Source organism: Gavia stellata, chromosome 13, assembly GCF_030936135.1.
Source record: "Gavia stellata isolate bGavSte3 chromosome 13, bGavSte3.hap2, whole genome shotgun sequence".
In the NCBI taxonomy this organism is placed as follows: domain Eukaryota; kingdom Metazoa; phylum Chordata; class Aves; order Gaviiformes; family Gaviidae; genus Gavia; species Gavia stellata.
This window is the reverse complement of record NC_082606.1, coordinates 15076231-15088324: the sequence shown is the minus strand read 5'-3', so window position 1 is coordinate 15088324 and position 12094 is coordinate 15076231. Positions and strand designations below refer to the sequence as shown.

At 41.6% G+C, this 12094-nt stretch overlaps 1 protein-coding gene across 1 annotated transcript in view; it reads left to right on the top strand.

Annotated features, from left to right (window-relative positions):
* LOC104258004 (cell surface hyaluronidase-like) overlaps positions 1-12094 on the top strand; it is a 50165-nt gene that overhangs the window by 16655 nt on the left and 21416 nt on the right. The window contains exon 16 of the mRNA XM_059824128.1: positions 4281-4496. Coding sequence (XP_059680111.1) covers positions 4281-4496 — 216 coding nt within the window. The remainder of the gene's footprint in view (positions 1-4280; positions 4497-12094) is intronic.

Below are 12094 nucleotides of genomic sequence, written 5' to 3'. Positions count from 1 at the left end.
CTGTACCTTCTTTATGCCCTCCCTTGGGGAGATGGTTGTAAGATGATCGTGGGGAACATGAGTAAGAAAATCAACCTGGAACCAGGGAGGGGAGCTTAGAGAAAAATGTATGATGAAAAAGTTCGACCGGTGGACTGGAAGAGAGTGGAAATTTTCCTCCAGTAATGGATGTAGGACTCTGTCCAACAGAATGGTTTCAGACAGGTGATATCTGTGCACGTTAGCAAAGGGGATGATTACCTCTTGAATGGCTGAAAATGCAGCTCTTCAATACAGTTGCACTGTTTGAGGCCAATGAGCCTGTTAAATACCCCAGCATTTTTTGTCTGAGAGGCAGTTTAGTACTGCAACACCTTTAAGATCTGAGGTTTTCAAGGTAAAAATGGTCAGAAGACTTACTAAATACTTCTGCAAAGCAAATTAAAATAGTACAGTGGCAGCCTATTACAAAAAACCTAATGACATTATCCCAGTAACTATTTATTGTATGTATATTTTCAAGAAATACCCATTTCTGAAGTTGGTAGTTTGCCAAATTAAGAACCATTTATGTTTGTAACCACCTGCATTCCAGCATTTTCACTTTGATTCTGTTTTATCTGGATTGAACCCAGACATGCTAAATCTGATTTCAGACTTGAAGGACCATGGTTAGTTTATTGTTTTGTTGCTAATTGCTATAGGGGACAATATGTCTTTGACTAGTTAAGATAGAGCCTGGAGACTGTTTTAATTAATTTTCCATCTCCAGGCTTCATTTTATTACTTTTTAAAGGGTAGCTAAGTACTAATTCCCTAAAGGACAATCATTTTACAGTTGTTTTTTAAGAAGAAATGAAACATTACTGCAAGTTGTATAGTGATGACAAAACTATAAGTCATGCTGAAGGAATAATTGTATAATTAATCAGACTAATCAACAGATTGGTTAGACAACAAAATAATAAAGCCAGTCAGGTTTAATTCCAGCATAAAAATAACAGTCAGACAGAACAGAAAACCTAAACATTACACTCCACAAAAAGTATTCTAGTTGCTTTTCCCTTGACAAACCTAAATCTTGCATACTGAGATATCTGTGCATTTATCAATAGCAAAATTATTGCTAGGCTTGTTTGGTTTTTTGTTTTTAAAAGGGTGCTTTTTAAAAGTTACTTCAAGGCAGTGGAAGAAGTAGTTGGTCTTAACCCAGCTGAGGGCATGACTGACGGTTGTGGTCTCCTGTAGATTTGGTTACTGTCAGTCAGTAGGACTTAGAAAGCTCAAAGGAGATGGCCCCAGCCCAGAAGAGAACCATGCCCAAACAGCACACTTGAGCATCATTCTTAGGAAGAGCCTGACATATCTCTTTTTAGTCATAAAATAGCAACTCGTTCATCCATCTGTCCTTTTGCTGCACAGCTCCTATGTAGTGAGGTGAGGAGCAAGAGGTTGTACATGACCTTTTGGGCTCCCATGAACAAGGCCACTTCCAGCAGGTGCAGAAGACTCACAAACTGTCCCGATTCACATCCGTTGCTAATAATCCCTCTGGTTATTTTTCCCCCGCAGCCAGGAGCTTAGGGTGGATTCAAGCCTATTCTACTCCTAGCTGTGCCAACACTACGGCATCTCTGAAATTACTTGCACCAAAGAAATCCCAGCGGTCTGTGTCGGGTGGGTTTGTGGTCCCCAGAAGAGCTCAGAGGGGTCAGCACTGGCTCTTGGCTGTGGTCTAGCGACTCCCATGGGATTGCAGTCCTGCCTAGCTAAGAGATGGGCGCTTCCTAGTGTTGCCTTTACTATGTTTAGCCTGTGTTGTCTTAGTGCTGGGTTTCTGCGTCAAAGCAGACGTTTGCAAACAGTTCATGATGGGAAAAAGAAAAGCAGACACTGGGTTAAAGTGCAAGTCTGTTATCCTCTGAAAAAAAGGGCAGCAAAAAAACCCCAAACCCTAAAGAGACTGCTGACCAAAGGGAACTTGCAGGGTGAGGGCTTGCATCACTCCAGGAGAGTAAAAACCATGCTAATGAGGGCAGAGTCCTTGGGTGGTAAAATAGCAGAAGAGTCACGCTGGTTGAAAGTGGTTTCCTTAAAATGATAACAGTGACACAGTGATATGGCTTTTTTTTGTCAGCTTGTGCCAATACTTGAATTTTAGAAGAAGTTGCAAGTTATTATGATGTTTTCCAGTACATTATTAACTTTTAACATGGAAAGTGTTTTCCACTGCAGTCTTCAGGACTTATCTGCCGCTGTGTTAGGTGTGCTGCCTTTGGACAGGTTGAGATAGCATATTCCTAAGAGATTATGTACTCACATAACCATCATCTGTCAGGCTTCAGACAGGTAATTCAAGTAACCTTTGTACCATATCACTCCCAGGTAGTCCACACGTAATGAAAATCAGGTGTCTGAATAGTAGTGTGGTATCTGGACATGATCTGTCTCAGCATCCTCTTCTATCTCATTCCTAGCTCCACATGGACATACCTGATGAGCTGAGTCTTTTCTCTGTTCACACGTGTTCACTTAGAGAAAAATATACGTTGCCATAGCTGTAACTGCAAACTCAGTGCACCCCTAACCCTCAGTGTACAAAAGTAAGGCAACCTTGAGACTTACAAAAGAAGTGACACTGCTCATTAACATTTCTATTTCATTTCTGACTTTCAGACTTTCTAGAGAAGAATGTTAGAGATCAGATTAGTGTTAGCACCAAAACTGTCTGCTGCTGGATGGAAACGCTGAGAGTGTTAATCAAACGTAAGCTGTACTGGCTGTGCCTTCGTTCATTTTGAAATATAGCTGACTTTGTTCTCATCCTCAGTGAAGTGCGTGTTTTCATATTCAGCTCCAGAAGTGCACTGTCACAAAGTATTTATAATGGAGCTTTGAGCTACAGCACAGTGTTTACATTTTTTAGTATCTCCTCTTTTATAAATAAAATGAAAGAAAGAAAAAACTTTTGGGTTCCTCCTACTTTGCCAAGTAGCCCTTTGGGCAAAAATTTCCTGCGGTGCAGTAAGAAAAGGTTTTAAAACACTCAAAAATACACATTAAATTTCCATGTTTTTGAGCCTCCTTTGCATGAGTCTGCTTCAGGTGTTTGTTTATGAGACTCATACTTAGACAAGAAGGTGGCAGGAAAATGGTTATAGGCTCTCATTTAATTTTAAAGGAATAAAGACTTTTATTCTGCAAGTAGTTCTTGCTGCAGTGGCCATTCTTTTTAAGCCAATGGGACTTTCCATCTAACTCAGAATCACAATGACCCTCCTATTCTCCTAAGCTGTTCTGTTTATTATTGTTAAAACGAAGCCTTTAAAGCCCTTAGTAAACTTGCAACCTAATCCTGCTGACTCTAATTCTTACTCATGTGCACAGTCCAGTTAAAATTAGTTGGGCTAAATGGAACAAATTACAGTCCTTTGGGTCAGTGTGATCCAGTTGCTATTTATGCTGTCTGCTTTTATATACATTGCTGCAGGATTCATTCAGAGTGCTTGACCTGGAGTAATTATTTTCTTGATTACTTCAGAACTTCATCGTCACACGCTGTAATAATTTTCTCTGCCGACATTAAAATATTCCATGCCTTTTTGCTGAATAGCTGCAGTTTCCTTGTTTTGCTGGATTTTCATATCAGGACAGATTCTTTCACTTAGCTACTGAAAAATCTCGAAAACAGAGCTATGCATAATGAGGCTAATGCTGCTTCCTGTTATTTCTCTTTCCTAAAAAAAATTCTTCAGGGGATATATTAGAATCTGCACAAGAGCCAATTCTGAGAATTGCTGTCACTTTTATGAGTTTTATAAGGTTTTAGGGGAACAATTAGAAAAAAATGGCACTCTCAGAACTGCTTAGAACAGCCATCGAAAATGTATGCGAAAATTCACCAAATACCTAGTAATTTTTGTTTCTTTGGTCACCGGTGTGATATTCCTCAGTAGATTTCATAAACTTCCAGTACTTCCCTACCCTTTGAGTCATCCTCTTGCTTTTGCCACTGCACAATTTATTGCTGTGTGATTTCAAGGAACACATGGTTGTGTGAGTAAATTTCAAAGAATCGAAAGTCTAATTTTTGTGAAAATATCTCCTGGGATTAAGAAATGAGGGGGAAAACCAATACAGTCAGAAATTTTTCTAAATAGAGGAGGCAAAACAAAACTCCTACTCAAACAATAGAGCTTTCTAGTTCTAGCTGTATCACTGTTTTGGCTGTTAAAACACGGCAAACCCAAGTCCTTACTTAGAGCTAACCAGTAATTTTTCTTCTTATTTTCTCCTGCTAGGTTGGACTGAAAGTCTTTTTTGGCAGATCAGGCCAGTGGTTTGGAAACAACGATAATGACGGTGACAAAATGTCTGTCTTCCACGATCTGGATGGCTCAGTGACAGGGTATCCGGACACTTTCATAGGCAGAGCGGACAACTACTTGCTGCGTCATCCCGGGTGTCTCACTGTCCCGCGCTGGAACGGGGTGATGTGTACTGGGAAGTTTGCACAGGTAATGGGGTGCGGCTGCAGGCAACGTTGCGGGGTGTGTGTTGGCTGGGTGTATTCTGCTGAGGGGTGGTGGAGTGAAACCTACTTAACACTCCATACATTAAGAGGTGAATAATAAATTGGGTATAATTTTACTCCTCTCAGTGTTATCTGCCTAATTGCAAGGGCTCAGTAAAGCTCCTGTTGTGCCACTGCCTGCAACCCATGGCTGTAAGGAGCCCTGTCTCTTCCCATTGCCCACAAAAAGCTGCAAGGTGAAATTGAGTTGGGGGAAAGTTTGGTGTTTTCTAGTTCTTGCTTCCAGGCATTTGTCCACTCTATCATGGGGCTCTAATGGATAAGTCTGGTGAATCAAGTTTCAGTAATGGAAGATGTTACTCCTCTGATACATCCCACTGTGTTCAGGATGGTGAAATGGGTGGTTGAGACAGAAACTCACACTTATTTCTCGTTTCCCATCCAGAAATCACTGGCTGAGAGATGGTCAGTCTTAGGTCGGGGTGGTCTTAAACCTTCGCAGCGGTTTTCTCCAGCACACTTGAGTTAGGGACCTTAGCTGAGATGTCAACACCTTGGTAGAAAGGGCTGCAAATCCCAGGTAACCTTTCAGTAGGGAAAGAAAGAAAGAGGAGAATGGTAAATGGAAGGAAAATGAGACCTCAAAATCAGATTGTGGTTCATTGTATGCTGCTCAAATTTCAACAAGACCTTTGTGTGTGGATAGAGCGTACTGTAAACATGTGACTCACCACAGCTTTCACAGTCACCTGTAAGAGATTACCGATGACTCTCCTTGCGCCTCTACTTCTGAAGGATATTAATGTATTTACAAAAAAGGTAACCAGGTCTATTTTAAAACTCCAGTAACTTGGACATCTTGTCAGGTATCCTCTCTCCTTGTGTTGAACAAGCCAAATATTAAGACCATGTGTGGTGGGTGCACGCAGCACCACGTGGTTTGAGGTTGGCAAGTGGATACTGGGAGCCCTCACACAAGATGTGGCTTTTGGAAGGACCACTATGTTCTCCTGACCCCTGCGAACAGCCCTGCATTGTCAAATAAAGACTGCAGTGGGGTGCACTGCTGGATATGAAAGGCAAGAATGGAATATGAAGTGATCTTAAAATAAGATCAGAGTTCATGAGATACAGCAGGTGTTGTTTATTTATTGAGAGTCTTCTGTGCACTTGGGAGCATGCTGCAAACTTGTCTCCCTGGGAGTCAGTAGACATTGCCCAGACATTAGCAGGTGTGACACGGGATGAAACTCTGCCTGAAGTCACTGAAGACTGGGCAGCATTAAAATTGCCTTGAGAGGGGCAGGCTGTCGGGTTTCCCTTTGTAGTTTTTTGAGCGTGGGGATTAGCAGAGCCTGATTTCCTACAGTTGTACCTCAGGATGGGTTTCAAACCTAGACTCATGGATTTTCCACACTGGGAGATTTCTGAAGGTGTTTTCTCTGTGGCTTCTCTGATGTGTAGTAATGTGTGGGCTTGCCCTTTGGGTAGTCAGACATAGCACTCTGCTCCCTTTTCTCCAAGGAACTTTATGCATGAAACTTTTAGGAATTCAATTATCTTTGAGACCTCTATGCCTACATAATACGTGCACCATGAAATCCAGATTATACATGTCTCCTTAAGCAAAAAAAGTTTGCATGCATTTGCTTTAGTTGCACAGCAGAGAGCAGGAGTTGCTATTTAAGTGTCTAGACACCGGACTTATGCCCCCTGGTTTGCTATTGACTAGGCAGAAACAGGATTGGGCTCCTATGAAACACTCCCATTGAATTAGGGTTTTGTGCTTGGCACTTACATTTTGCTCTGTCTCTAGAGAAATTATATTCTCTGCTCTGGCAACCTAACAGTTAAATTCAGAACTGTAAACAAGTAGGCATTTATATTTTTATTTCTATTAATACCCTCCCAGTAGTTATGGCACTCTACATGGTGAGGCAGTTTTTCCACCACAGAAAATTTCCTTGGCTAGGTTTAGGCAAGCATAAACATTTGCTTCTCTGGGATCCGTTACTTACCAGCATTTTTCAACTAATCAGCATCCAGCAGGATGAGTAAAGCTCATATTAAATGCGTCACTTTATGGGGTTTGTGTAGGGAAATACATATATGTGCAGGGTGGAAGAAATTGGTCCCATGCAGCAGGGTTTGATTTAATTTGGAGGGTATATATGTTGGAGTATTTCAGCTTAACCCTGGTTCTCAGCACCTTGACAAACTGATGATTTGTTTGTGTGCTAAATTCTGAGTGTCATATTTTAGCAAAAGCCTAAAAGAGTGAATCCAATTATGGAGAAAGATGGTTTGCTTTGATCTTAGCAACTCTGTTACAAAATCTGTTTTTCTTTTCCTTTTCGTGTAGCTCTGGTAGACAAGAACTTTTATTCTTCCCTAGCACAAGCAGGTGAAAATGTCCTTTCAGTTCAAGGAAATAGTGACTATCATATTACTGCTGAACTGGGCCCAAGATAGTCAGCCTAGGGATAGGCTACTTGGCGTGGAAAAATGAGATCCAAGTCTTTCTGAGCAAAGTGCCTAAAGTTCAATTAATTCCTTTCTGTTTGGTTTCTTTCATTCACTTTTCATGCTCATCTTCTCCTGGATGTAATTTTCCCAGGAAAGGAAATGCCTGGGGAAAACCTATTTCTCTGGCAGCGTTTCTAGCTCTGCAAAATCCTGGGCGCAGACGTTCCTGAGGGCGTTTTAATCTGGCAACTCAGGTTGACATTTCCACCTTCCTATGGTTGGTTCATGGTCCTCCTTCCTCACTGTCTCCAAGAAGCATCATGCCACCTTCCCCACATGGTGTCCAAGACCTTCCTTCAGCAGGGAGCGCTAAGAGATGCCTCATGCTTTGGCTCCAACATTGCCTTTCACTACCAAAAAAGGGTTCTAGGACCAGCTTAAAATCACAAAATTTACATAAGCAAGAACTAGCAGGTCTTTTTGTCCTCCCTTTTTGATTCTGGAGCCTGTAATGTTGGCGTTGTCCAAACAAGACCAACCCCTTTGCTTTTTAATAACAGCTGAAACTCTCATGTTGTAATGTAAATAAAGTGAGGCTTTGAGGAAGAACACCGAGTAGAGGGCGACTCACAGGGAAATGACAAGAGTTGGCAGCACCACATCTTCTGGCAGTCTCTGTGAGTCACTCAGACTCCGTCAGCAGGGCGCTGAGGTCCTCGGTGTCCTGTCAACCTGACTTTCAGCTGTTGCAAAGACCAATAATAAAAAAAAAATGCGGGGAGAAGCTCATCCAATTGTTCTCTCCATGTAGGTGGGTGAGATTTCCAAAGGCAGTGAACTGGAGACTCCTCAACACCTACATTACTTGTTCAAATGTAAATGAGATTCTTAAACCATTTCTGATTTTTATCTAAATCATAAGACAAGTGCCTTGGCTCTCACCGGGCAGTTGAAGCTCTGCACTTACTGCTTCCTCGCAGACTTCACAGCAACTCATCAGGAAAGGCTGTGAAACATCTCTTTTTTGGTATGAGTCTTTATTAAAATAAACAGAGTCTTTGGCAGCACTTGCTATTTTCTTTTATAAGCTTAAAAAGGTGTTAGACAGTCATAAGAGACTGCTACATAGCTAATTTAGTGTCAGTTTTGAATTACCAAAAAATTGATGCCTTGCTCTTATAAAATACTTTAGGCAATGCTGTTGATTTTTCACCAGTTCACTTAGTCACTACCTCACTGCTGGCTGCTGAAATAGAAATTCTTCCACGCCTGTTAACTCTGTTCTTGCAGTGAATGTTTGCAATTGCATTGCTCCTGCACCTCCAAGTTATACACCTTCAGCTGGTATCCGCTTGTGTATTCAGCGCCTGTGTAGCTGGTTTTGGTACTGACGCCTCTCAATGTAAAGCAAGCAAGAGATGCAGTAGGTAGCGAACCGTGCTCTTCTAAGCACGGGCAAAAACGTACAATCCCAGGGTATCTGCAATGCTCGAGGGTTGTCAGCACCTCACAGACTGGGTAGAAGGAAAGGCCTGCAAGATACTTTTCAGCTAATTGTGTCCGTGTTTGGACAAGGAGGTCCAATTTTGATTTCTGATGTGCACCAATGGAAAATCAAAGTAGTTTTGCTGATGACAATGAAGCTGCTGTCATTTTTAGGGCCAAAACTGGTCCTAGCATGTATTATAGAAAGAAAGGTACATTTTTTCTTTCTGAAAGAATTTTAAGGTCTTCACTTGGCAGCTTCATAGAGAAAATGTTTTGCCCTGGGAAATTAACCTTTTTTGAACAGTCAACCAACCAGAAGAGAACAAGGTCTGTTTTGAACTTCTCATTTTGCCCCAGCTTGACAGCTGACAGCACAGTAGGACAAAAGCAATGTTAAAGAAACTAGAAAGCAAGCAAACTTTTTCTCAGAAACCAAGATTTTCTGTTCAAATACTTTGCATTTTGCTTATCTTCATACGCGCTATCCAGTTGAATAGCAGATCCCCCATGAATTGTAAAAGAACTTATCTTCTCAGTTTCACAACCTACTTGGGAAAATTGCCATGTAAGCACAGGGAAATCTGACGCATCTTTTTAGCATGAAGTTTTAAGTAGCTAAAATGACAACTATGTCCAGTAAACCATCCAGGCAAGTAGAAGGCTCACATTTTATAACGTTTTAACTAGCTCTTCTTCTCCTACCACATTAAGCTGTCACCACTTCTTGTATTTTAAATTATCTTTATGACCCACTTTCTTCTCTTAAATATTTCAGTAGATGTAACCAAAAATGATGGAGGTGTTGCTAAGGATGATGGATTTTGCATTCTAGAAAAAAATTCTTTTGTTACTCTCCTTTTCATTCCTATTCACAAGTGTTTTGCCCCTCCAAAAGTAGATACAAGGAAGAAAAATGATAAAGTTTTCCAAGTTCAGTTCAAGTGAGTAAAGGTGTCACAAAGTAAAGGCTGAGGAAGAAAGAGGCCACGTTGTGACATCCCAAGAGCACTATGCTGGGACAGTGGCTGATGTTTCACCTACCTGGGGCCGGTGGAGCTCAAAGGGTTCTTTTTACTTCATTCATCTCATTGGGAATTAAAAGCAGCCTTTTGGTAGATGGCTGTTCTTGGATTTTTCTAAAGTGATCTGTTTGTCTTAATTGGAGTCCTGAAGGGATAACAAAAAACAAGTACTAGGCCTGACATGAGTCAGCATCACAGAAGGGAGGTCAGGGATTTCATGGACAGGGATTGGACTCCCCTCTTGTCCCTTGTTCCCTCAAATGAGGAGGGAGGCCCAGAGAAAGGGATGAATGGGAAAACATGGGGTGCTGCTTTCTGTGCAGCTTGGTGTGTTCAAGAAGGACCAAGCCACCAGGACTGTTGTTGCAGAGCTGAGCCCAGCTGCTGCAGGAAAAATCTCAGCTAGTCCCTGCTCCCAGTCAGAGTCCTGTTGACCTAGTGATGCTCCATTGGGCAGAAGAGTCTCTTCGTGTGGGATCTAGATTGCTTGATCAGGGCATTTACCTACTGTGACCTCCCGTACTGATAAACATTTTGCAAGATCCACCAGATATACTATTGTATTTCTGTGGGACTGAAAATCACATCCTTGGTGGCTTGCAGTTCTGGAAGGCATTCACTCAGTGCCCAGTGTTGGTCATAGCAGGAGACAAAGTCAGTTTACAAGCATTTCTATCAACACAGAAGCAGCATTTTTCCTTGTTCTAGTAATTACTGTTTCATTCTCAAAACAGCTGTCGCCATTATCCTTAATGTCAGACCGGTGACTTGGTCCCTAGGCACTTGGGGGAAAATGTTACCAAAAAATCTCTGACGTGCTTTCCTCATCGTCTTATTGAAGCATGCTGCAAACTCTTCCAGCACTTTCTTGAACTCATTAACAATCGTTGTAGTGAGCAGCTTAGGCCATGCATAGCACTCCGCTCTTTTTTTCTTTTTACACAAATACCTTAAAGTATATAGGAATCTTTTGCTCTTGGTAGTCTGTAATTTAGCAACTTTTAGGGCTCATTGAATGCATCTCCTTCCTTCCTTGCCTTATTTTATCATTGGTACATTTAATTTTGTAGTAAGTGCACAGCAGCTACCACCTTAATATTCTCTACTTGCTGGAGACACGTATTAGAAAGAAATAATGTCAAAGTTTGCAGTGATAGGACAGAAACTCTTGCCTCTCATCCAGAAAGACACAAGTGGGCTATTACTTTGCAGTATCAGAGTTCATTCCAACCATTCTTTATCAGAAAATGCTGTTTTGATTGAGAACAATTAAGTCATTGATGGGATTTCAGGTCCAAAGGGACCTTACTGATCACCTGCTCTGACCTCAGCATTTCCCCATCCGGAAATGGGGACAAATAAGATTGAAATGTGGTTTATTGCATTGCACGTTACTGACTTTCCAATCATGGTCTGAATGTGAAAGGAAAATAGGTTTTCCTCCTTGGTTTCATAGATAAAAAAGGTCTTTTTCAGAACGTAAAAAGAATCTATTCTTCCTTGATCCATCAAGAATGAGAAAATGGGCTGCTGCTCAGAGACTGTTTGGGGTGAATTACTTGATCAATAGTTCCAGCCATCAAGAAAAGCTTGTGTTTAATGCAATTCTAGGATCTACTTTAATCTCCAAGGGTCTGCAGATACCACTCAGGATAGGCTCTCCTCATTAAAGTGCAATGGTGTGAAAGGAGGAATGGACTGAATATCCAAGAAACATTTACAACTACTTTTGGATTAATTTTTTTTACATGAGACCCAAATTTCTAACTTGAGCAATTAGCACGAGGCTGCTGAATTCAAGGGTAAGGTGAGGGGTAGGCAGAGATGGCCTGTGTTTTGGAGGTCCTGAGGAGCTCAAACTCAACATCAGGAGCAGGTGCAAGCTCAGAGTCCTTCTGGGCATGAAACTGGAACTGGGAGCTGAACTGGCTAGAAACCCCAACTAAAATAAGCCCATATATAAACCAGTGAGAGAGAGTCTGTTTTTGCAGAGCTTTCAATCTGCATAGACAAGAGGAAGAGAAGCAGATACGGAGATGTGAGGGGCCAAGATCTCATAGCCCTGCATTAGAAGGCAAATGCCCTGATAGACGGAGTCTCGCCCTCTCTGCTAGTCTTGGCTGTGCTTGTACCCTTGCCTGCAGTATTAAAATCTGTTAAGAGACGACTGCCTCCATTTTGATCTACCTCAAAGACAGAAATGGAGTTTAAAAATAATTTTGCTGGATGGATGCTTATGTAGAAGCTTAGACATTTCTGAGCTAACATGGACTTTTATGTTGGATGTTATAAGTTCTTGATGCAAAGAGTGCTATTCTACACTGTAGGAGAGTGAAGGAAGCAGGTTTATAGGTGTCCTCGCCTGTCCTTGGTGCATTTGAAACCCTTCAGGGAATACGACAAGGTGTCTGCTACAACCCCACATGCTGAGACGGATTTGTGTGACTAGCTGTGCATCCTCCTTTTGCACTGGAATTTCACAGGGGGTAAACATCATGCGTTCAGCCTTAAAACTAATGTTTGCCACATGAATTGGCCTTCATTTGAGTGATGGCAGGACAGAAAAAGCATACAACCAGAGTGTAGTTTTGTAATTGGTCTGTAG